At 45.4% G+C, this 25,688-nt stretch overlaps 1 protein-coding gene across 1 annotated transcript in view; it reads right to left on the bottom strand.

Annotated features, from left to right (window-relative positions):
• PLEKHN1 (pleckstrin homology domain containing N1) overlaps window positions 1-25,688 on the bottom strand; it is a 60,529-nt gene that overhangs the window by 8,546 nt on the left and 26,295 nt on the right. The window contains exons 3-8 of the mRNA XM_087702474.1: window positions 18,858-19,004; window positions 18,600-18,680; window positions 15,271-15,358; window positions 6,689-6,813; window positions 5,809-5,958; window positions 4,747-4,827 (exon numbers count right to left, since the gene is read on the bottom strand). Coding sequence (XP_087558600.1) covers window positions 4,747-4,827; window positions 5,809-5,958; window positions 6,689-6,813; window positions 15,271-15,358; window positions 18,600-18,680; window positions 18,858-19,004 — 672 coding nt within the window. The remainder of the gene's footprint in view (window positions 1-4,746; window positions 4,828-5,808; window positions 5,959-6,688; window positions 6,814-15,270; window positions 15,359-18,599; window positions 18,681-18,857; window positions 19,005-25,688) is intronic.

Here is a 25,688-nt window from a genome sequence, read left to right as displayed (position 1 = left end):
CGGCTCTTTACAACCAGCGATGCTTCCCTCCAAAGCCCCCCACCAGGAGGCCGAAGCAGACCCCAAGTCGGAATTTCTGCCCCCCTCCGACCGGCACAAAAAGACCCCGCAGGGGGAGACTCTCTGCAGCAACACAAGCCTTCATTGCACGTATCCATCCCAGGGGCCGTAGTTTGAGGACCCCTGATTTAGTGCAATATAAATATCGCTTTGCTTAGCAATGGGAATTCTGTCCCCAGATACGGCCTTGAGTTAAGGACTCCCATAAAACGGTGCATCTACCGCAGAAGTTGGACAGGATCTAAGGAAAAACTCATATTGTGACATATTCTTACACAACTCTCCCTTGTTTTTAAAGTTAAAAGCCAATCCCGCTCAAGAGAGGCTCTGCAGAGATTCTAGGGCTGTTTTGATGATTGTTGACTTAAATCCTTGGGTCTGAAGCCAACACTTTGAGAGTTAATGCTCCGGTTTGAAAAATTTCCATGGCCTAAAGGACTTTATACCTCCGGGAGTTTACCAACTACAAATCCTTCAAGAGTCTTGCAAGGCTGTTTTCCCCTTCTCCAGCAATTTGCAGGTGGGGTTGAGGCTGGTTTTCAGGGGGGGGGGGCGTATTCAGCTGGAAGGAACAAAGTTCTCTCCTGCTCCCCCCAAAACCGAACAAATTAAGAGTGTCCATTTGTGTGCAGAAGGATGAATGCAAGGGGGGAAAAATCTAAAGCAGAGGTCCTTGGCAACTGTAAGGAATGGAATGGAATGGAATGGGAATAGAATAGAATAGAATTCTTTATTGGCCTAGTGTATTCTATTCTGTTCCACTGTATTCCATTCCACCTTATTCTATCCTATCCTATCCTATATTCCATTCCATTCTTTATTCTACTCTATTCCTATTTTCTATTCTATTCTATTCCATTCCATTCTCTATTCTATTCCATTCCAATCTATTCCATTCCATCTTATTCTATTCTATTCCATTCCATCTTATTCTATTCTATTCTATTCTATTCTATCCTATCCTATATTCCATTCCATTCTCTATTCTATTCTATTCTATTCCTATTTTCTATTCTATTCTATTCCGTTCCATTCTCTATTCTATTCCATTCCTATTTTCTATTCTATTCTATTCCATTCCATTATCTATTCCATTCCATTCTATTCCATTCCATCTTATTCTATCCTATCCTATCCTATATTCCATTCCATTCCATTCTCTATTCTATTCTATTCCTATTTTCTATTCTATTCTATTCTATTCCATTCCATTCTATTCCATTCCATCTTATTCTATCCTATCCTATCCTATATTCCATTCCATTCTCTATTCTATTCCTATTTTCTATTCTATTCCATTCCATTCCATTTTTATTCCATTCCATTCCATTCCATTTTTATTCCATTCCATTCTATTCCATTCCATTCCATCTTATTCTATTCTATCCTCTCCTATCCTGCATTCCATTCCATTCCATATTCTATCCTATCCTATCCTATCCTATTCCATTCCATTCCACTTTATTCTATTCCATTCCACCTTATTCTATTCTATTCCATTCCATTCCACCTTATTCTGTTCTGTTCCGTTCCACCTTATTCTATCCTATCCTATCCTACTCCATTCCAACTCTGTTATTCTATTCTAAGACACCCCCCCTCTCCTCCCCCCCCTCTAGATCTGGGGTGAGTCCAAATAGCACCAACGAAGCAGCAGGGAAGAGAAGGAAAACTGCCCCCCTCCCCCCCCCCGTATTTTCCACCAGGGCTGAGAAAAGGGCCATGTGCCCACCCTTTTATCCATTGCTTCCTTGTTCCAGAGACGCCTGCCTCGGTCCGGCCAGGGGCTGAGTCACCTGCAGCTTTGCAACCTTGCAAACTCAAAAATAGGCTGGCCGGCTCCGTGAGAACTAGGCTACCGTTCGGGCTGGGCCGCCGAGCCGCTCTTCTTGCGCCACCGCTCAAGGAATGCAGCTGCAGGCTGGCCACCACCCTGCTGACGGCTCTGTAACCACAACTATTCAGACAACATCGGCTTACCAGGAGAATGAAAGAAGCCGGGTGCTTATTTATTTCCCTCCCCTGCTCCCTTTTAAAGGGACAGGATGCTCTCCATCCCATAGAGAGCCTCCGGCGAGGGCATCCCCTGCCAAGGGTTGGGTCTACCCTCCTGTGCACACTGGAGGAACCAGCTGAGATGGGAATCAGTGCAAAATACTGCTGAAAATTCAGCTGGGCGAGGCGGAAAGTAAAATAAACCGGTTCAGATTTCACTGCTTGTTAAGACAAACCCAAGTGGACTTTTGAAGGTTTATGTGGTGACGGTGAGTCTCATCTGTGCCTCATCTTATAAAGGTAAAGTTTCCCCTTGCACATATGTGCTAGTCGTTCCCGACTCTAGGGGGCTGTGCTGATCTCCGTTTCAAAGCCGAAGAGCCAGCGCTGTCCGAAGACGTCTCCGTGGTCATGTGGCCGGCATGACTCAACTCCCAAAGCCGCACGGAACGCCGTTCCCATCCCACAAAAAGTGGTTCCTATTTTTCTACTTGCATTTTTTACGTGCTTTCAAACTGCAGAAGCTGGGACAAGTAACGGGAGCTCACTCCGTTACACGGCCCCTAGGGATTCGAACTGTCAAACTGCCGGCCTTTCTGATTGACAAGCACAGCGTCTTAGCCACCGAGCCGGTTTTTCAGCTGGAAAAATCTCCATAGGGCAGGACAAGAAGCAACAGGTAGAAACTAATCAAGGAGAGAAGCAGCTTAGAACTAAAGGAGAAATTTCCTGATAGTTAGAACAATTAATCAGTGGAACAGAATTTGCCTCCAGAAGTTGTGAATGCTCCAACACTGGAAGTTTTTAAGAAGAGGTTGGATAGCTACTTGTCTGAAGCGGCGTAGGGTTTCCTGCCTAAGCAGGGGGTTGGACTAGAAGACCTCCAAGGTCCCTTCCAACTCTGTTATTCTACATTCTATTTCTTATTCTATTTCATTTGGGTTTTTTGCTCGTCATACAGAGGAGGCAGTGGAGTTGTCCTTGGGCAGGATTCGAACTCGCGGCTTTTTAAACCCATCAGGAACAGGCTGAACCCTGAACCGGGGAGATCTTTAAATAGAGGCTGGACGCTCAGAGCTGTTTTCCAGGAGAGGGGGAAAGGGGGTTGGATAGATGTCCCCTTAGGCCCCTCCCTATAATCCCTCTAGGATTCTACGGATTTTAAGATCAATTATCTTTGGCTGCTCAGAACACCGTATATAAATCCTGAAAGCTGCAACGCGGCCCCAATTATGTCATTCCGTTAAAAAGCCAAAGACAACTTTAAGAGAAAAATAATAATAATTCCCAATGCAAACTCTTATTAAATGTACTTTATTTATTAAATTTATCGGCTGGCCATTACACTGCAATTCTATGCTTTCCAAAGTTTGGGGAATATAACAAATAGCAATAGCACTTAGCCTTATATACCGCTTCGCAATGCTTTACCGCTCTCTCTAAGTGGTTTTACAGAGTCAGCCTTTTACCCCCCAAAAAATCTGTGTCCTCATTTTACCGACCTCCGAAGGATAGAAGGCTGAGTCAACCTTCAGCCAGTCAGTCAGGATCGAACTGCTGGCAGTGGGCAGAGTGAGCCTGCAAATATTGCATTCTAACCACTGTGCCACCACGACTCCTTCCTTCCTTCCTTCCTTCCTTCCTTCCTTCCTTCCTTCCTTCCTTCCTTCCTTCCTCCCTCCTTTTGCAATAGCACTTAGACTTATATACCGCTTTACCAGTGCTTTACAGCCCTCTCTAAGCGGTTTACAGAGTCATCATCTCTTGCCCCCAACAATCTGGGTCCTTGTTTTACCAACGTCGGAAGGAAGAAGGCTGAGTCAGTCTTAAGCCAGTCAGTCAGGATCGAACTGCTGGCAGTGGGCAGAGTGAGCCTGCAAATATTGCATTCTAACCACTGTGCCACCACGGCCCTTTCCTTCCTTCCTTCCTTCCTTCCTTCCTTCCTTCCTTCCTTCCTTCCTTCCTTCCTTCCTTCCTTCCTTCCCTCCCTCCCTCCCTCCTTCCTTCCTTCGCAATAGCACTTAGACTTATATACTGCTTTACCAGTGCTTTACAGCCCTCTCTAAGTGGTTTACAGAGTCATCATCTCTTGCCCCCAACAATCTGGGTCCTGATTTTACCCACCTCGGAAGGATGGAAGGCTGAGTCGACCATGAGCCAGTCGGTCAGGATCGAACTGCTGGCAGTGGGCAAAGTTAGCGTGCAATACTGCATTCTAACCACTGGGAGGAAGGGAAGAAGGAAGGGAGGAAGATAGATAGATAGTAATAGCCCTTAGACTTATATACCGCTTCATAGTGCTTTTACAGCCCTCTCTAAGCGGTTTACAGAGTCATCATCTCTTGCCCCCAACAATCTGGGTCCTGATTTTACCCACCTCGGAAGGATGGAAGGCTGAGTCGACCATGAGCCAGTCGGTCAGGATCGAACTGCTGGCAGTGGGCAAAGTTAGCGTGCAATACTGCATTCTAACCACTGGGAGGAAGGGAAGAAGGAAGGGAGGAAGATAGATAGATAGTAATAGCCCTTAGACTTATATACCGCTTCATAGTGCTTTTACAGCCCTCTCTAAGCGGTTTACAGAGTCATCATCTCTTGCCCCCAACAATCTGGGTCCTGATTTTACCCACCTCAGAAGGATGGAAGGCTGAGTCAACCTTGAGCCGAAAAGCAAAGGGTTTGTCTTACCTTGAAGTAGAGGCCGTTACGTTCCTCAGAGACAATAACCAGGGTAGAAGGATAGAGCACCAACAGGCGATGATGCTGTTCCTGTTGGTGTCAAAGAAGACCGTGTTTCATATAAATAAGAGACACACCATCCGCATACCGGGATGCAGAGCTTGTTGAAAAAGAATATTATTATTACTATTGGCTGTATAGTCAGCTAGATGTTTAGACTGGATTTGTGTATTTATGGATTTATTATTGTTATATAATTTCAGAAATAGGTATAGGTATGGATTGGGATGGGATGGGATAGAATAGGATGAGATAGAATAGAATAGAATAAGAATTAGAATGGAATGGAATGAATTAGAATAGGAATAGAATGGAATAAAAATAATAGAATTAGAATTAGAATGGAATGAATTAGAATTAGAAATTAGAATAGAATAGAATAAGAAAGAGAAGAGGAGAATAGAATAAGAAAGAGGAGAATAGAATAGAATAAGAAAGAGAAGAGAAGAGGAGAATAGAATAAGAAAGAGAAGAATAGAATAAGAAAGAGAAGAGGAGAATAGAATAGAATAAGAAAGAGAAGAGAATAGGAAATAGAACTGAATTAAAATGGAATGGAATGAATTAGAATTAGAACAGGAATAGAATAGAATAAGAATTGGAATGGAATAAATTAGAATTAGAAATTAGAATAGAATAGAATAAGAAAGAGAAGAGGAGAATAGAATAGAAAAAGAAAGAGGAGAGGAGAATAGAATAGAATAAGAAAGAGAAGAGAATAGGAAATAGAATTGAATTAAAATGGAATGGAATGAATTAGAATAGGAATAGAATAAAAAAGAATAATAAATAGAATAGAATAAGAATTGTAATGGAATGAATTAGAATTAGAATAATGAGAAGAGAAGGGAAGGGAAGAGAAGAGAAAGAAAGAGAAGAGAGCAGAGCAGAACAGAGGTATAGATAGATATTGTTTTGTCCCAAAAGAAAATGGCATTTCTGTCCCTCCCACTTGAGATCCATTCATCCCCTCCCTCCCTCCCAATCCTCCTCCTACGAAGGACTCCGCACCTGGAAAGGTAAATGCTGCAACTTGACTTTGGAGACGCAAAGGATGTCGCCCAGGGACTTGCGCTGGGTGCCCTTCCATTCTTGCACGTGGGCGTTTTGCAATGACCACCGCAGCTGCTCCTTCCCCAGCAGGCCCTGAGTCCAAGCCCTCTAAAAGGGGAGAGGGGAGAGCAAATCTCATCATCACAGTAACCATCCCATCCTTCTCCTCTCCACTTAAGAGGCTTAGAATAAGCCTTAGGTGGACATTTCCTCCCTTCCCCCTTTCCTTCTTTTCTTTCTTCTTCCTTCCTCCCTCCTCCTCTCCCTGCCTGCTTCCTTCCTTCCACCCTCCTTCCCTTCTCTTCTTCCCTTCCTCCCTCTTTCCCTTTTCACTCTTCCTCCCTCCTTCTGTTCTATCCTTCTTCCTTCCCTCCCTCCCCTTTTTCCTCTTTCTCTCTCCCTCCCTAACTCCTTCCTTCGTTCCGCCCTCCCTCCCTCCCATCCTCCCTTCCTCTCTTCTCCTTCTCCCTTTCTCCCTCTTTCCCTTCCTTCTTCTCTCCCTACTCACTTCCTTCCTTCCTCCTCCCTCATCTATCTTCTTCCTTCCTTCCCTTTCTTCCTTCCACCTTCCCTCCCTTCCCTTCTTCTTTCTCTCCCTCCCTCCTTCCTTCTGCCCTCCTTCCCTCCTTCCCACCCTCCCTTCCTCTCTTCTCCTTCTCCCTCCCTTCCTCTTTTCTCTTCCTTCCTCCCTCCCTCCCTCCCTTGTCTCTCTCTTCTTCCTCCCTCCCTCTTTAACCTATATTCAGGGCACACTGCACAGCCCAACCATGCCATCTGCAAGCTCTGGCGTTAGCGCCATAGTTTGAGCTGATCTCCCAGTTCCCGTCTAGATCTTCACCTGAGTTTCCAGGGGCAAATCTGGGCGTCCTCCGCTTAAATTGATCTGTTTCTCCAGGTGGTAGAGCCAGTGCCTCAGTTCAGCCTGGCTGGGGCAGTAGATGGTCAGGGGGGAGAGCAGGGGACCTAGGAGAGCAAGAGAGGCATGGTGTTCATTTATTGGAGCCCCCTGGTGGAGTACTGTAAAGCCGTTATCATGGCAACTCCACTGCACTATACAATAGAAGCCACTTTACGGCAGTACAGTAGAAGCCATCTTAAGGCACAACAGGCTGCATCTTAACAGAACAAACACCCCTAGGGATGTCTTACCGCCTCAGCATTTGTTTCCAGAGAGCAAGTCATTGGTGTACCAAGTTTGATTTTCACGGGTGTAGGTATGCTGGTCTTGTTGTATTCAGGTCTTTTCCCATGTAAAATTGAGATTGTCTTGGCAACATTTATAGAAAGACGGCAGCTCCGACCACGCCTTAAGCCAAAAACACCAGCCTGAAGATGGCGAGTGAGACCTCGCCGAAACGTTGCCAAGACAATCTCAATCTTACATGGGAAAAGACCCGAATACAACAAGATATATATTTCACGTTTATTCATGTTGTGGGGGTGTTTCTCTATTTCGTGTTCAGTTTTGGAGATTTATTTGGTTCCTTCAAAATTAATTTCATTTCATTTGAAGAAACCAAATTAATCTCCAGAACTGAACACTTCAACTAGAGGATAATTATGGAATCTATCGAAATAGAGAAACACCCCCACAACATGAATAAACGTGACGATACCTCCCGCCTACCAGACATCTGGAAACCAGCCCTAGTCGATAAACGAGCCCCACCAACCACCCAGGCCATTACAACACAAAACAACGACGGACACACAGCCAGCACCAATCAGCACCAATCTACTAATCGTGTTACAACCAACCAATCAATCCACTTACTGAAATAAAGCCAGCACTCCACACACCCCCACCAAGATTTATAGAAAGACGGCAGCTCTGACCATGCTTTAAGCCAAAAACACCAGCCTGAAGATGGCGAGTGAGACCTCGCCAAAACGTTGCCAAGACAATCTCACTCTTACACGGGAAAAGACCCGAATACAAGACCAGCATACCTACACCAGTGTTTTTCAACCACTGTGCCGCGGCACACTAGTGTGCCGTGACATAGTGTAAGGTGTGCCGTGGGAAAAACACCTTATATATAGTCAATATAGGCACAGAGTTAAAAATTTTTAACATTTTCTAATGGTGGTGTACCTCGTGATTTTTTTCATGAAAAAACACCTTATATATAGTCAATATAGGCACAGAGTTAATTTTTTTTAACATTTTCTAATGGTGGTGTGCCTCGTGATTTTTTTCATGAAAAAAGTGTGCCTTTGCACAAAAAAGGTTGAAAAACACTGACCTACACCCATGAAAATCTACGAATATATTGTGTCTTTTCCCGTATAAGAGTGAGATTGTCTTGGCAACGTTTCAGCGAGGTTTCACTCACCATCTTCAGGCTGGGTTTTGGGCTTAAAGTAAGCCCAAAGTATATATATATTCCTGCAGATAGAAAACTAACCCCTCAGAACAAGATGGAAACGCTTTTCCTGCTGAAATTCTGTGCTGTCCTCTTTTTTTTTTAAGGAGAAGGTCATTTAAAGCTACAGTGGACACAGTTTAAGAAAGACTCAACTTTAGATGAAAGGAATTTAGCAAAGTTAAACACGTCGGCTGTCCTATCACCCCTGAAGTTGTTTTTCCTCCATCTCCAGCCTCTCTGTGTTGACACAACTTCACCTTGTCTGAAACTCCATTTATTTTACTCACAGTGCCCGAAGCCCTTTTGGGTTTTGCTGGGTGCCTGCTGGGGTACAGCTTAGCCTCCCTTCCCAACCACAAATACAAGTCACACGAGAGAAAACAGGAAATAAAAACTAAGCATTGTGGGGCAGTCCAAATTTATAGCCAAGCGATTTCTGTTCTGTTACCTCCCGCCTGAAATAATTACCGTATTCTTCAGAGTATAAGATGCACTCTTCCCCCCACCCCCCCAAAAAGAGGGTGAAAATTTGGGTGTGTTTTATACACCGAATGTGGCCAAAACCCCGAGGCACAGAGGAGGCGATGGTCTGTGACAATCCTTGCAGCCTGGAACGGCTGATTGGGGGTATTCCGGGAGGCAAATCCACCCGCCAATCAGCTGCTCGTGCTGAATCAGGCTGCGATAACATGCTGAAGCTGACCTGGCGGTTTGCTATTTGCTGCAAGGAGGTGTCGAGTTTGCAGCAGCAATCACATCCAGAAAGCACACACAGGTAACTGATTCAGCAGGATTCAATAACTTCTCTTTATATATAATATAACACATTAAGTAAATATACAATACCAAAAGCAGATTTTCCAACGTGGTAGTTCAGCAGAGGAGAGAAGTTTCACTTTCAGTTTTAGTTTCAGATATCAGCATGCAGCTTTAGTACAGAACAAGCCACGCCCAGGCTCCTTGCTGTCTCCTTCCTTGTTGCTCACACAGCAAAGGCAGTTTGTTTCCATACAGCTCTCAACTCTCTCACACACTGACAGGATGCTACCCAGATGAATACCACGGATGCCGATAGGCAGACACCGATATTTTTTTTCCTCCCCAAAAACTAAGGTGTGTGTTATACTCCAGATCATACTCTGAAAAATACGGTAATCAATATTCAGAGATCCTCGACTTACGACCACAACCGGCCCCATAATTTATGTTGTTAAGTGAGACGTGTGCTCAGTGAATTTTCCTCCATTTTACGACCTTTCCTCTCTCTGTTGTGAAGTGAATCACTGCGGTTGTTAAGTGAGTTACATGGTCATTAAGTGAATCTGGCTTCCCCATGGTCATAAAATGGTATCACATGACCCTTTGACGGGAAGACTGCAATCGTCATAAGTATGTGCCGGTCGCCAAGCGCCTCAATTTTGATCACGTGACTGTAGAGACACTGCAATGGTCGTAAGTGTGAAAAATGGTCATAACTCGCCTATTTCCAGTGCCGTCGTAACTTTGAATGGGCACTAAATGAACTGTTGCCAATCAAGTACTCTCTTATTTGACTTTTTTTTCTGTTGGAAAAAGCTATAATTCTCATTCAAGATGGATTCCTGGGCAAGCTTCCAAGAAGCAGGATGCCTATCAGTGTCAGTTTTTTCCCCCCAGCTGGATCACCTCTTGGTCTCTTTACCCAGCCCCGATGGTCAATATAGGAACCCTGCTCAGACGCACACCAGTTCCCACCGGAGGATTCAGACCTTGGCTCAAACATTAATCATTTCCTGTCCCTGCCCTCTTAATCAAACTAATTACGGGCCTGAACAGCCATGTTTGGACTCCCAAGATAAGCCCAGACTGCCGTAAACCGTCATAACAAGCCGTTATCGGCGGAATGAGTACTTTGGCCTGGCAGTGCCCCTGTGTTTGAACACAAAGAGGGAATCATTAATTCGCCTCCCTGTTGGGAGAAACTTTTCTCTCACATTGTGCCAACATTGGGGACACTGAGGCAGAGAACTTCCTGAAGTTTCATAGTGCAATACTGCATTCTAACCAATAATGTTAAGGAAGGAAGGAAGGAAGGAAGGAAGGAAGGAAGGAGGGAGGGAGGGAGGGAGGGAGGGAGGGAGGGAGGGAGGGAGGGAGGGAGGGAAGGAAGGAAGGAAGGAAGGAAGGAAGGAAGGAGCCAACAGCACTTAGACTTATATATTGCTTCACAGTGCTTTTACAGTCCTCTCTAAGCGGTTTACAGAGTCAGCCTCTTGCCCACAACAATCTGGGTCCTCATTTTATTCACCTCGGAAGGACAGAAGGCTGAGAGTCAACCTTGAGCCAGTCGGTCAGGATCGAACTCCTGACAGTGGGCAGAGTCAGCCTGCAATACTGCATTCTAACCAATATTATTAGGGAGGGAGGGAAGAAACGAATAGCACTTATATACCGCTTCACAGTGCTTTTACAGCCCTCTCTAAGCGGTTTATAGAGTCAGCCTTTTGCCCCCAACAACCTGGGTCCTCATTTTACCCACCTCAGAAGGACGGAAGGCTGAGTCAACTTTGAGCCAATTGATTCAGGGTCGAACTCCTGGCAGTGGGCAGAGTTAGCTTGCAATATTGTATTCTAACCACTGGGAAGGGAGGAAGGGAGGGAGAGCGGGAGGGAGGGAGGAAGGAAGGAAGAACAGCAATAGCATATAGACTTATATACTGCTTCACAGTGCTTTACAGCCCCCTCTAAGTGGTTTACAAAGTCAGCCGCCGCACACTGCTGGCTCATATTTAGCTGGTTGTCCACTAAGACTCCAAGGTCCCTCTCCCAGTCACTGCTATTAAGCCTGGTTCAGAGGTGGGTTCCTACCAGTTCCCACCTATTCGGTAGAACCGGTTCATCAAATCTACCGAACCGGTTAGAAGAGGTTCCACCAGTGGACCCGGAAAGCAGGCCACACCTACAGAAGAGGTTCCAAAATTTTTTGAAACCCACTACTCACACACACACACACACACACAGACTGACAGAGAGAGAGAGAGAGAGAGAGAGAGAGAGAGAGAGAGAGAGAGAGAGAGAAAGAGAAAGAAAGGAAGAAAGAAAGAAAGAAAGAAAGAAAAAAGAAAGAAAAAGAGTGAGAGAGAGATGAAAGAAAAAAAGAAAAAAGGGACAGAGAGACCAAAGGAAGGAAGAGAGAGAGAGAGAGAAAGAGAGAGAGAGAGGGGGGGGGGAGGGAGAGAGAGAGAGAGAGAACACATGGCCGGCAAGCCACTCCCACCAGATCACATGGCCGGCAAGCCACTCCCACAAAGGAGGCCACACCCACAGAGTAGGTTTGAAAAATGTTTGAAACCCACCACTGGCCTGGTTTCACCCAGTTTATATATGTCGTTTTGTTTTTTTTCTTACCTAAGTGTAGGACTTTACTTTTCTCTACATTGAATTCCGCGTTGTTAGACAGGGCTCAGGGTTCAAGTCAAGAAAATTGGGAACATCTCACGAGGGCCAAAGATTGATGGCACAGCCACACAAACCAGGGGGGAATTGTGCCGGATGTAATAGCACGATTCTGAATCACCAGCTCAGGTTTCGAACCGTCCTAATATTTCAAATATTGGAGCGGAGCCACCTGGCTCTTGGATCCTGGTATTTTTACAGGGCAGGGTTTATGAGGTGCCACCGTGGGGCTGATGGAAAAGGTTGTGAACTTTCCCCCCTCGCTGTCTAAAAAAAAAAAAAAATCACACCCAATTTCCATCAGGCCGTTCTGCCTAAAAAGAAAGTTTTGGGTTTTTAAAAATTTTTAAACAGCTGGTAGGGCTGCAGACGGCTTGCCTTCGTTCCAAAGGGCGATGTTATCTCAAGCTAGAAGGAAATATTTCCTCTTCCACTGCCCCTAGGCAGGGTGTCGATCTGAGATTTCGGCCTCTTTGGTTTGCATGGACTGCCCCCCACCCCACCCCAAAAATGGAAGGCATAAAATAGAATAGAATAACAGAGTTGGAAGGGACCTTGGAGGTCTTCTAGTCCAACCCTCTGAAGAAGGTTATTTCTTCATCTTCGTAGCCACACACACCGCCCCCAGCTGTTGAGGATTTTAAAAGGTAACCCACACTGAATGTTAGGAATATAATCTAGCGGTTGGGTTGGCAATATATAAATCATGTAACAATGTTGTATCTGTTTCCTTAAATCATACTGTAAAATGTGATTGGTTGCTGTTTTCCTCAATCGGCCATAAGAGGGAGCCAGAACGACTGTTAGCTCTCTGTTTGTTAGATGCTGGGCTGATCTGATCTGAGTGTTTTGGAAGATGGCTGTTAGAAAGCGCCATGAGCTATTGTAAGTTTTGCAACTGCTAGCAAACTTTGAGTACTGAACTGATAATATGATACTGGACTATGTTATTTGGATTATCCCTTAACTGAAAGACGTCGATGACTGACTGTCTTATCCGTGTATGACTTGGACTGTTTGATGGACTCTGATACCTCTATTTCCACGAAAGTAAAAGCCTATTTAAACTGCAGTGTCTCTGTATGCTGGTTTGTGTGTTCTCCAACACAACTCTCACAACGCTTCGCTGAACGCACTCGCTCTCCCAACAGGGAGCTTACCTAACACTGAAGATGGCTTAAAAAGAGCACGAAATGACCTGGTCCAGAAAGATGGAGAAATAAACAGAGTTGGGTTTAATAAGACAGCTTCTGTATTGCCAGTTCTGAAAGGAATTTTGAAATTGACAAGCCCTGACGTGAAATTGACTAGAGAACGAACAGACCCTAAGGAAGGGAAAAGATGCTTTGCTTCTTCCAAAGGACTCTTGAACAAGAGTATTTGCATCCTCAAACCTAAATAAAGTGCACAGCCAATTCAGAATTTAGCTATCTTTTCCCCATAAAAAGTTTCTCCCACAATTATGAGACTGTGGTTGTGGTATGCTGACAACCTGCAGAGCTGGCAGCAGATTCGGACAGTGAGGAGGTTGGAGAGGAACATGGACCAGTCCTGGAGTCTGGGGAAGGCTCTGATGAGGGCTCTGCGTCGGAGGCAGAGAGGGGGCCAGGGCTGTATGCCAGTTATCAGCTACCTTCAAAATTAGATATATCAATGGGGCAGAGGAACAGGGGGAGCCTGTTCCCAGTGCACACATGCGCAGAGCTGCCAGAAGGCAAGAACAGTTAAGACAAAAGAGGCGACTCGGGAGGAAGGCTTGGAGATGATTGGCCCCTCCCATAAGACATAAAGGAGGAGCCAAGGCACCTGAGACTTTGCAGGAACCAACTTCGTTCCTCCTGGTCAGTTTAAATTCAGAAGCTCCGTTTTGACTCTGTGCTCCGTGTGGCCCTTGCAAAGCTAATTGGCAATTAGGTCTTTGGCAGCGTTTCAAGGGAGATAAAGGTGGGGGCTTATCAGCCTTATCCCGAAAGACTTTGGCAGACTTCTGTCGGACTCTTTACAAACTATTTGGGACTCGTTATGGGCTGTGAATGAACGCAATTCACAGCCGTTGAAATAAAAAGAGGGTTTGGGGGGACTAAGCATGTGCTTTTTACTCTGTCAGAAAGCTTAGGTCAGAAGAACTGTTGCCAAACACGCCATTTATCTGAGAACCGAACTCAGGACCCCCCACCCTCCTTTTCAAGTAAGATTTCTGGACCCAACACATCTTTGAGCTACTGCTTGCAATTCAGCAATTATTTAAACCTGTCAAACTCTTCTCTTTTTTTCCCCTCTCTGTGCTTCCCCTTGCTCTGAATCATGATCCTTGGCGGAAACTGTTTCCTGGGAGAACAAGACCGGTTCCTTAGTCATCCTGAGAGGAGCACGTCTTCGGCAACTATGAATAATAGTTAAATGGGTGTGATATTAGAGCACCGATAGAGATTGTGGATTCTCTTGAACGCCGGTGAATGGTGCTCGTTTATGCGTCCTGCCCACACGCTTCTGGAAACTAATCAAAATTAAAACAAACAGATGTTGCTCAAATATTTGGGGACCAACATGGAAACCAAGTCCTATGAGGAGTGGGTTGAAGGACCCAGGTATGGTTAGATGCTACGGTTTCCCCAGTTGCAATGGATGGCTGTGAAGGTTGGACCATAAGGAAGGCTGAGCGCCAAAGAATGGAGGCCTTTCAACTCTGGTGCTGGAGAAGAAGACTCCTACATTGAGTCCTTTGGATTGCAAGGCCATCCAACCGGTCAGTCCTAGAGGAGATCAACCCTGACTGCTCTTTAGAAGGCCAGATCCTGAAGAGGAAACTCAAAGACTTTGGCCACTTAATGAGAAGAAAGGAGGACTCCCTGGAGAAGAGCCCCATGCTGGGAACGATGGAGGGGAAAAGAAGAAGAAGGGGATGGCAGAGAAGGAGGTGGCTGGATGGAGTCACCAAAGCAGTCGGCATGAGCTTCAATGGACTCCAGAGGATGATAGAGGACAGGAAGGCCTTGGGGGACGTTGTCCATGGGGTCACGATGGTCAGATATGACTTCGCAAATAAAAAACTAATTATCTATCTATCTATCTATCTATCTATCTATCATCTATCTATCTATCTATCTATCTATCTATCTATCTATCTATCTATCTATCTATCTATCTATCTATTCTGCAAGTCCCTTGGACTGCAAGGCCATCCAACCGGTCAGTCCTAGAGGAGATCCACCCTGACTGCTCTTTAGAAGGCCAGATCTTGAAGAGGAAACTCAAAGACTTTGGCCGCCTAATGAGAAGGAAGAAGGACTCCCAGGAGAAGAGCCTCATGCTGGGAACGATGGAGGGCAGAAGAAGAAGGGGACAACAGAGAAGGAGGTGGCTGGAGGGAGTCACCGAAGCAGTCAGCATGAGCTTCAATGGATTCCAGAGGATGATAGAGGACAGGAAGGCCTGGAGGGACATTGTCTATGGGGTTGCGATGGGTCGGACATGACTTCGCAACTAACAGCATGGTTAGAGGCAGAAGAGAAGGTCGCAAGAGCTTCATGATAGCTGCATTCAGATGTCTGTGGGCTGCAGACAGCTTGCCAAGGATTCAGATGCAGTCTGCCCTCACCTGTACATTTCTCCTCACCTGTAATTTGAAAAGCGTGGAGATCTTCCTGAACTCCGTTTTCGTTTTCCAGTTTCGTCAGCTGCAGTTCCGTCAGGGGCAGCAAACCCTGCGGGAGGATGAAAAATCAGCAATTAACATCATCTCCATTGTCAAATCTTCTTTTTATCAAGTTGATTCAGGGATTTTCAGAGGTGGGATTCAGCCGCTTCGGACCGGTTCGGGTGGGCCGGATGTCAATTTTACATCTGGTTCGCGGAACTGGTTGTTGCAAAGCGTGGCTGGCCCCGCCCACCCCTCCTCTCCCAGGAGTCTCTACATGGCCCATTCAGCATGCCTACGCAGAGGCTCTGGGAGGGTGAAAAACAGGACTCCCGGAAGTTCCGGAAGTCCAGAAGCGGACCTGTTTCTGGCCTCCCTAGCCGGGAAAGGCCGTTTTTCGCCCTCCCGGAGGCTCGAAAACAGAATAGGCCACACCCACCATGGCGCTCCGACCCAGCAACCAGGCAGAGAACTGGTTGCTAACATTTTTCAATCCCACCCCTGGGTGCTTTTCATGCCTGGATATCCAAGTATAGTTTATTGGCAACGAAAAGACCTCAGACTACCCTTTCCCCCCGAAAATAACATCTCCCCGGATAATAAGCCCAATCGGGCTTTTGAGTACATGCGCTAAAAAATAACCCCTCCCCAAAAATATTGCAACACAGCAGCAGCCATGAGGTGACCATTCCTCCTGCACCTCAAAAATAACAAGACATTTGAAATTAGAGAACCAAGAAGATGAACAATATTACAAGATGTGGGATTTATTTTATCAGTGTTTAGATAAAAAAAAAACCATGGAAATGAAAGACACTAGAGAATTTTGTAATACAAGAATTATAGAATGATACAGAATACAATATAAAGATGCATTATTGTATAGATTTTAGATGATGTAACGAATTGTTATAATATAAATAAATCCAATATCTGGAATATTTAAAATGAAGGAATAATAGTTATGGTCAAATAAATGATGTACAATGATATTAATGTATACATATATATTTGACTTGATGATATGTGATTTTATATAAATTGTAAGTGAGGGCTATGGAAAGGAGGCACAAAAATCTTCTCTTTTTTTTAATTAAATTTTTTTATTTTGTTACATAAACAACACATGCCCACACCAGTGGGAAAAGAAAAAATCAAAACACAAAAAAGACAAAAAACAGAAAACAAGGCAGGGGGAAAAAAAAAAAGAAAAAAAAAAAGAAAAACAAAACACAAGTATATATTATAAAAAAGTATATCAGCTGGTTACAACATGTTTTGGTGCATCTCTTCCATTAATTCATATTAATTCAAATATCTTAACTCAAATGTTTACCATATTGACATCATCATACCTCCACTTTTAGTTGACTACAGTTATTTAAACATCTTTCATCCTTAACTATGCCAAAGATTTAATCCATAACCTCATGCTAGCATTTCATTTACTTGTTTATAAAATCCTCCATTAACACCAAATCCTCATATCCTCTTCTAACCAATCGACACGCTGTATGTAATTGAAGATGGTTTTATGTTTCGTTTGTCTATGTCTAAAAATAAAAACTCTTTTTAAAAAATAATAATAAGACCTCCCCGAAAATAAGGCCAAGCACTTATTTCGGGGGTCAAAAGAAAATAAGACCCTGTCTTATTTTCAGGGAAACACGGTGTATCTAAGGATGGATCAGACTTCTGATGAGAAAGCATCCCAGGGGGCATTATTCAAAGCCAGGTCTGTTTTGTTAAAATTGGTGGGCTAGGATTGGGGATTGCCTGCACGGAAAAGACACAACTGTGGAAAGGTTGAATTCTAACTTTCAAAAATACCCTTCCAAAACATCAACAAACAGAAGCATTTCCTCACGCAGTCTGTGTCATCCGAATGAATCACAAGCGTGAAACTCCAGTTTTTTTCCCCGCCCTGTGTGACCTTCTGTCGCACACCTTTAAGGAGGAATTGCAAACACAGTTTGGAAAAAAAAGAAAAGGAGGGGTAAATCGAATCAGGAAGGAGGCAGGGAGTAGTAGGAGAGCAGGACTCAGGCCAAATGGGGACCCAGTACTGAGGTTTTAAAAAAAAGAGAGAAAAGAAACCGAGAAGATAAAAATGGATCCAGTGGGAGATTGACTGTGCACCAACCCCTCCTCCACAACGCACAATTTCTTTCTGCTTCTGTAAGAGCCAGGCAGCAAAGTTTCTGGCTTGAGGAACCCCTGGAGTTTCAACTGTGAAGCTTCCTCTCAAGGTCATTGCACGGATAAAAAATAAATGCCAGGTCCAGTTTCCTGGAAGGCAGAGACCAAGAAGATGGAATGAATCCAAAACCTATCAGAGATTGTCTCAAAAAGGTTTTGTAATGAATTGTTCAGCAGTTGATGGAATAACAGAGTTGGAAGGGACCTTGGAGGTCTTCTAGTCCAACCCGCCTGCTTAGGCAGGAAACCCTACACCACTTCAGACAAATGTTTATCCAACATCATCTTAAACACCGCCAGTGTTGGAGCATTCGTAACTTCTGGAGGCAACTTCTGTTCCACTGATTAATTGTTCTAAATATCAGGAAATTTCTCCTTAGTTCTAAGTTGCTTCTCTCCTTGATTAGTTTCCACCCATTGCTTCTTGCCCTGCCTTCAGGTGCTTTGGATAATAGCTTGATTCCCTCTTTGGGGCAACCCCTGAGATATTGGAAGACTGCTATCATGTCTCTCCTAGTCCTTCTTTTCATTAAACTAGACATACCCAGTTCCTGCAACCGTTCTTCATATGTTTTAGTCTCCAGTCCCCTAATCATCTTTGTTGCTCTTCTCTGCACTCTTTCTAGTGTCTCCACATCTTTTTTTACATCGTGGCGACCAAAACTGGACGCCGTATTCCAAGTGTGGCCTTACCAAGGCCTTATAAAGTGGCATTAACGCTTCACGTGATCTTGATTCTATCCCTCTGTTGATGCAGCCTAGAACTGTGTTGGCTTTTTTGGCAGCTGCTGCACACGGCTGGCTCCTATTTAAATGGTTGTCCACTAGGACTCCAAGATCCATCTCACAGTTACTACTATTGAGCCAGGTACCACCTATACTCTACCTGTGCATTTCGTTTTTCTTGCTTAAATGTAGAACCTGACTCTTTTCACCATTGAATTTCATTTTATTAGATAGTGCCCAGTCTTCTTATGATCCATCACAACTGGCTTTGGGGGTTTTCTAATGGGGAAACTTTCCATCCTGTGCTCAGGAACACTAGGAATGGAACCAGGAAACAGAGGTGGTTGTAAATTCTCGTTACGGGTAACCAAATCCTCAATTACCTTATACTTGTGTCCGTTGGGGCCGAGCGACTGAAAATAGAGGAACTCTTGAAAAAGCTCCAGATAGCAGTCATTTGCTTCCTGCCAAAGAAAAGACAAGGAAAACTTTTTATTCATTTCAGTCGGTGCTTATAAAGATGAACAATGGAACGATATAAAAAGCAGAAGAAAGCAATGGGCTACAAACACACCGACCCAGAGTCCCTTCAAGGCGCTTTGAGCATTTGACACGGGGGTGGGTGGGGGTGAGGGTCTCACCTGGCAGGGCTGAAACTTAAATTTGAGCTTGGAATAGTGGATTATTTTTCCCAGGTTCCGCACCACCGTCTTCCTCCGTCCTTTCTTGAATAGGCTGGGGAATCGCTGGTCCAAGTTTTCCTTTTCATTCTCCTGGCTGGCAAAGTTCTGTACCAAAAAAAATAAAAAATGCTCTTAGAAAAAAGAAGGGAAGAAGGGAGGGATGGGAGAGATGATTGGAAGGAAGGAATGAAAGAAGGAAGGAGGGAGGGAGAAAAGAAAAAGAAAAAAGAAAGAGGGAGGGAGGAAGGGAGGGAGGGAGGAGGAAAGTAAGCAATAAATGGAAGGAAGTGAGGGATAGATGATGGATTGATGGATGGATGAGAGAGATAAGAGAGAGAGGAAGGAAGGAAGGAAGGAAGGAAGGAAGGAAGGAAGGAAGGAAGGAAGGAAGGAAGGAAGGAAGGAAGGAAGGAAGGAATAGATGGGTGGGTGGGTGGGTCGATGGAAGGAAGAGATGGATTGATTGATGGGAGATCAATGGATGATGGGAGAGATGGGAGGAAGGAAAGGAAGGAAGGAAGGGGGAGAGAAAAGAGGAAGGAAGGAAGGAAGGAAGGAAGGGTGGAAGAGAGGGAGGGAGGAATAAATGGAAGGAAGGAAGGGAAGGATAGATGATGAATGGATGGATAGATGAGAGAGATGAGAGAGAGGAAGGAAGGAAGTGATGGATGGATGGAAGATGGAAAGAAGCAAGGGAGAGAGGGAGAGAAGGGAGAGATGAGATGAAGGAAGGAATATATATATATATTCTAAATATACTGTACTTCTCATTATGAAGATAACCAAGAGGTAAATAATACCCATCTTTGCACAACTCCCATGGCTAAAAACACCAGTTCTTTATCAAAAGACCAAAATATAAGAGACACCTCTCCCTTCCCCAAAACCAGAAACTCTGAGAAAAGTCGTTCTGGCAGAAACTCCCACTGTGGCTCTTCTCAACCTGCCCAGATTCACCGCCTGGAGGCAATTTTTCCCCCCAGATCAAAAACGTTGGCAACTCCAAATTCAGATGCCATTCCTCGAAGGTCAAAGGTCACGGGAAAAGCATTTGTTGATGGATCTCCATGCCAGCTGAAGATTTTAAAGATTGCTACAATGGCATTGTTAACATTTGCCCAACCATAATGCTGACTACTTAACAATAGCTTTAATCCAGGGGTGAAATCCAGCAGGTTCTGACAGGTTCTGGAGAACCGGTAGCGGAAATTTTGAGTAGTTCGGAAAACCGGCAAATGCCACCTCTGGCTGGCCCCAGAGTGGGGAAGGAATGGAGATTTTGCAATATCCTTCCCCCTGGAATGGGATGGGAATGGGGATTTTGCAGTATCCTTCCCCTCTGGAGTTGGGAGGGAATGGGGATCTTACACTATCCTTCCCCTGGAGTGGGGAGGGAATGGAGATTTTGCAGTATCCTTCCCCTGGAATGAGGAGGGAATGGGGATCTTACACTATCCTTCCCCTGGAGTGGGGAGGGAATAGGGATTTTGCAATATCATTCCCCTTGGAGTGGGGAGGGAATGGAGATTTTGCAGTATCCTTCCCCTGGAGTGGGGAGGGAATGGGGATTTTGCAGTATCCTTCCCCTGGAATGAGGAGGGAATGGAGATTTTGCAGTATCCTTCCCCTGGAATGAGGAGGGAATGGAGATTTTGCAGAATCCTTCCCCTGGAGTGGGGAGGGAATGGAGATTTTGCAGTATCCTTCCCCTGGAGTGGGGAGGGAATGGGGATCTTACACTATCCTTCCCCTGGAGTGGGGAGGGAATGGGGATTTTGCAATATCCTTCCCCTGGAGTGGGGAGGGAATGGAGATTTTGCAGAATCCTTCCCCTGGAGTGGGGAGGGAATGGGGATTTTGCAGAATCCTTCCCCTGGAGTGGGGAGGGAATGGGGATCTTACACTATCCTTCCCCTGGAGTGGGGAGGGAATGGGGATTTTGCAATATCCTTCCCCTGGAGTGGGGAGGGAATGGGGATTTTGCAGAATCCTTTCCCTGGAGTGGGGAGGGAATGGGGATTTTGCAGAATCCTTCCCCTGGAGTGGGGAGGGAATGGGGATTTTGCAGTATCCTTCCCCTGGAATGAGGAGGGAATGGAGGTTTTGCAGAATCCTTCCCCTGGAGTGGGGAGGGAATGGGGATCTTACACTATCCTTCCCCTGGAGTGGGGAGGGAATGGGGATTTTGCAGTATCCTTCCCCTGGAATGAGGAGGGAATGGAGATTTTGCAGTATCCTTCCCCTGGAGTGGGGAGGGAATGGGGATCTTACACTATCCTTCCCCTGGAGTGGGGAGGGAATGGGGATTTTGCAGTATCCTTCCCCTGGAGTTGGGAGGGAATGGAGATTTTACACTATCCTTCCCCTGGAGTGGGGAGGGAATGGAGATTTTGCAGTATCCTTCCCCTGGAATGAGGAGGGAATGGAGATTTTGCAGAATCCTTCACCTGGAGTGGGGAGGGAATGGGGATCTTACACTATCCTTCCCCTGGAGTGGGGAGGGAATAGGGATTTTGCAATATCATTCCCCTTGGAGTGGGGAGGGAATGGAGATTTTGCAGTATCCTTCCCCTGGAGTGGGGAGGGAATGGGGATTTTGCAGTATCCTTCCCCTGGAATGAGGAGGGAATGGAGATTTTGCAGTATCCTTCCCCTGGAATGAGGAGGGAATGGAGATTTTGCAGAATCCTTCCCCTGGAGTGGGGAGGGAATGGAGATTTTGCAGTATCCTTCCCCTGGAGTGGGGAGGGAATGGGGATCTTACACTATCCTTCCCCTGGAGTGGGGAGGGAATGGGGATTTTGCAATATCCTTCCCCTGGAGTGGGGAGGGAATGGAGATTTTGCAGAATCCTTCCCCTGGAGTGGGGAGGGAATGGGGATTTTGCAGAATCCTTCCCCTGGAGTGAGGAGGGAATGGGGATTTTGCAGTATCCTTCCCCTGGAATGAGGAGGGAATGGAGATTTTGCAGAATCCTTCCCCTGGAGTGGGGAGGGAATGGGGATCTTACACTATCCTTCCCCTGGAGTGGGGAGGGAATGGGGATTTTGCAGTATCCTTCCCCTGGAATGAGGAGGGAATGGAGATTTTGCAGTATCCTTCCCCTGGAGTGGGGAGGGAATGGGGATCTTACACTATCCTTCCCCTGGAGTGGGGAGGGAATGGGGATTTTGCAGTATCCTTCCCCTGGAGTTGGGAGGGAATGGAGATTTTACACTATCCTTCCCCTGGAGTGGGGAGGGAATGGAGATTTTGCAGTATCCTTCCCCTGGAATGAGGAGGGAATGGAGATTTTGCAGAATCCTTCCCCTGGAGTGGGGAGGGAATGGGGATCTTACACTATCCTTCCCCTGGAGTGGGGAGGGAATGGAGATTTTACACTATCCTTCCCCTGGAGTGGGGAGGGAATGGAGATTTTGCAGTATCCTTCCCCTGGAATGAGGAGGGAATGGAGATTTTGCAGAATCCTTCCCCTGGAGTGGGGAGGGAATGGGGATCTTACACTATCCTTCCCCTGGAGTGGGGAGGGAATGGAGATTTTACACTATCCTTCCCCTGGAGTGGGGAGGGAATGGAGATTTTGCAGTATCCTTCCCCTGGAATGAGGAGGGAATGGAGATTTTGCAGAATCCTTCCCCTGGAGTGGGGAGGGAATGGGGATCTTACACTATCCTTCCCCTGGAGTGGGGAGGGAATGGAGATTTTGCAGAATCCTTCCCCTGGAGTGGGGAGGGAATGGGGATTTTGCAGCATTCTTCTCCTGCCATGCGCACCAAGCCAGGCCCACAGAACCGGTAGTAAAAAAAAATGATTTTCACCACTGCTTCAATCTCCTCTATATTTAAATTAATCAGCCTCGCTCTCTTAATTTAACTCAAAATGAAAAGTTACCAGAGTCCAGAAAGAGCCGAAATTAGTCCTAAGAAAGGACCATCAAATGCACATGACCAATTTTCTAAATTCAGCTTCTTTTAATTATGGGCAGTTTTGATTCCCCCACCCCCAAAACATCAGTAAGGTAAAGCTTCCCCTCGAACCTATGTGCTAGTTGACTCTAGGGGGCGGTGCTCATCTCCGTTTCAAAGCCGAAGAGCCAACGCTGTCCGAAGACGTCCGTGGTCATGTGGCCGGCATGACTCAATTCCCGAAGCCGCACGGAACGCTATTCCCTTCCCACCAAAGGTGGTTCCTATTTTTCTACACTCTTTCGAACTGCCAGGTTGGCAGAAGCTGGGACAAGGAACGGGTGCTCACTCCATTACACGGCGCTAGGGATTTGAACCGTTGAACCGCCGACCTCTCTGATCGACAAGCTCAGCATCTTAGCCACTGAGCCACTTTATCATTAAGTATATAGCCCCTTTATCATAACTTTCTGGTATTATACCTAACAAAAATATATCTGGCTTTAAATCTATATGCTGCTTAATCGTCTTTTCCAGCCAATTTCGTCCAATATTTTCTTGCTTCCGTACATCTCCACCACATATAGCAATAGCAGTTAGACTTATATACCGCTTCATAGGGCTTTCAGCCCACTCTAAGCGGTTTACAGAGTCAGCATATTGCCCCCAACAACAATCCGGGTCCTCATTTTACTCACCTCGGAAGGATGGAAGGCTGAGTCAACCCTGAGCCGGTGAGATTAGAACCGCTGAACTGCAGATAACAGTCAGCTGAAGTGCTGCAGTACTGCACTCTACCCACTGCACCACCTCAGCTCATATGATAACAAGTACCCGGGATAATTGTGGTCGCAATTCAAGGACTACTTTTACAGATCTTTCCCCCCCCCCCCCCTGCAGATAGACAATGTAGGAAGTTATCACCCAGCCCTCTCCCAGAAAAAATGAAATATCCTAGGAAATATTGAAAAGGCAGAATATTTCTCTGGATGCGAAAAGGGAAGAAACATGTTTTAAAAGACAGAATAGCTTCCTGCCCATCCCCCCACTTTGTCAATGGGCCATTAAGAGGGCCAAGCTAGCCCCTTTACATAATAAAGAGTTCTCCACTTCAGCTCCAGGGGGTATGGGATTAAGGCATAATAATATTGGCGCTTTACCCAACTCGCCACATGGCATCTGAGAGCTCAACCAAACCTGGATTCAAAACGCAGCCTAGAGAGTTGCCCCTGCATGCGCCCATGGGAGTCTGACAACCAATCAGAATACAAGATCAAGATCAAAAGCCAGAGAGGGCATAAAACCAGGGACTTTCAGCATCTCAATCCTTCCTTCTCTTCTTCTCCACCAACATTGAAGCATGTGATCACCTTTTCTGTTCAGGACTCAAGCCATGTGGTCCTGTCCACCAATAAACCATCTTTCCAAGCAGCCTCCATGTCTCCAGTGTCTTTTTTCCCCACTTGGAGTCGAACCCAGAAGGACATTTCTTCCAAGCTCTGGTTTCCCCGTGTCTCTTTTCATTCACATGCAGGTCTCCTCCCCCCTCTCCTCTCTTTGATTCCAGTGAAACAGACCGGGTCGGTTTTCTCCAGCCGTACTCAAAATAACCGAAAACAAAACCCTCCCGTAATTAGCAAGGGAAGTGCCTCTCCCAGCTGTCTTCGCTCTTTTCCCATCACAAGGCCGACTCGCCCCGGGGCCGTGGACTAAATCCGAAGCCCGAAAGTGTGCAGGATCAGGTGGCAGGCCGAAAAACTCACCATCTGGGTTGCGGCATCCGCCAGTACAAATTCACACAACTCTGTTTTTGAGACACGGCATGGCAGATATTCAGGAGATTAATAATCCTGGCTTTTTTCCCTCCCCTCCCAGTGAAATGGGTTTCATTCAGCGAAGGTGATTTATTCTTATTTTTCCTCTATTCTTATTTTTTTCTCTATTCATCCTTCCCCAAGGATTCATTCCATTAAACAGCATTAAAAAAGAGGGAACTTGGAATCCTGGTGGACAACCGTTTAAATAGGAGCCAGCCGTGTTCAGCAGCTGCCAAAAAAGCCAACACAGTTCTAGGCTGCATCAACAGAGGGAGAGAATCAAGATCACGTGAAGTGTTGATACCACTTTATAAGGCCACACTTGGAATACGGCATTCAGTTTTGGTCTCCATGATGTAGAAAAGATGTGGAGACTCTAGAAAGAGTGCAGAGAAGAGCAACAAAGAGGATTAGGGGACTGGAGGCTAAAACATATGAAGAACGATTGCTGAAATTGGGTATGTCTAGTTTAATAAAAAGAAGGACATGGGGAGAAATGATAGAAGTATCTCAGGGGCTGTCCCAAAGAAGAGGGAGTCAAGCTATTCTCCAAAGCACCTGAGGGTAGGAAAAGAAGCAATGGGTGAAAACTAACCAAGGAGAGAAGCAACCTAGAACTAAGGAGAAATGTCCTGATATTTAAAACAATTAATCAGTGGAACAACTTCCCTCCAGAAGTTACGAATGCTCCCACACTGGAAGTTTTTAAGAAGTTAGGTAACCCTTTGTCTGAAGTGAGGTAGGGTTTTCTGCCTAAGCAGGGGGTTGGACTATTCTATTCTATTCTATTTTATTCTATTCTATATTCTATTCTATATTATCTTCTATTCTATATTCTCTTTTATCTTTTCTTTTCTCTTCTCTTTTTATTCCTATTCCATTCCATTCTATTCTATATTCTATTCCATATTCTCTTCTACATTCTCTTCTCTTTTCTTATTTCTATTCCATTCCATTCTATTCTATATTCTATTTTATATTCTCTTCTCTTCTCTCCTCTCTTCTTATTCCTATTCCATTCCATTCTATATTCCATTCCATTCTATTCATTCTATATTCCATTCCAT

Source organism: Thamnophis sirtalis, unplaced genomic scaffold (genome assembly GCF_051295495.1).
Source record: "Thamnophis sirtalis isolate CommonGarterSnake01/CBP01778 unplaced genomic scaffold, rThaSir2_p1.2 scaffold_15, whole genome shotgun sequence".
NCBI lineage: Eukaryota > Metazoa > Chordata > Lepidosauria > Squamata > Natricidae > Thamnophis > Thamnophis sirtalis.
This window is presented reverse-complemented; position numbering and strand designations above follow the sequence as displayed.